Genomic DNA, 265 nt, shown 5'->3' with positions numbered 1-265 from the left:
CTGGGCTGGGAGCCGCAGGGCCTGGGACCCGGGGGGTCAGCCTTCGGGATGTGGCGAGGGCAGCAAGGACCCGCGAGGGGGCAGGGGCGGGGGCCTCGGGAAGCGGGCAGTGAGTGGGCCAGCACACGCTCAGCCCTCACGACCCCGTGTGGCCTCGTGCAGTGCAGGACACGCTGGACATCGTGTCGAGGATCACACAGTACATCGCGGGGGCCAACTGCGCCCACCAGCTGCCCATCGCCGAGGCCATGCTCACGTACAAGCA

General features: G+C 70.6%; 1 protein-coding gene across 1 annotated transcript in view; it reads left to right on the top strand.

The window, feature by feature from the left end:
• Positions 1-265, top strand: part of PACS2 (phosphofurin acidic cluster sorting protein 2) — a 20,295-nt gene that overhangs the window by 13,667 nt on the left and 6,363 nt on the right. The window contains 1 exon segment of the mRNA XM_015566735.1: positions 115-265. Within this exon segment, the coding sequence (XP_015422221.1) occupies positions 115-265 (151 nt within the window).

The sequence above is a fragment of the Myotis davidii genome, unplaced genomic scaffold (assembly GCF_000327345.1).
Source record: "Myotis davidii unplaced genomic scaffold, ASM32734v1 scaffold472, whole genome shotgun sequence".
NCBI classification, from domain to species: Eukaryota; Metazoa; Chordata; class Mammalia; order Chiroptera; family Vespertilionidae; genus Myotis; species Myotis davidii.
The sequence above is the reverse complement of the archived record's forward strand: the minus strand, read 5'-3'. Positions and strand labels throughout refer to the sequence as shown.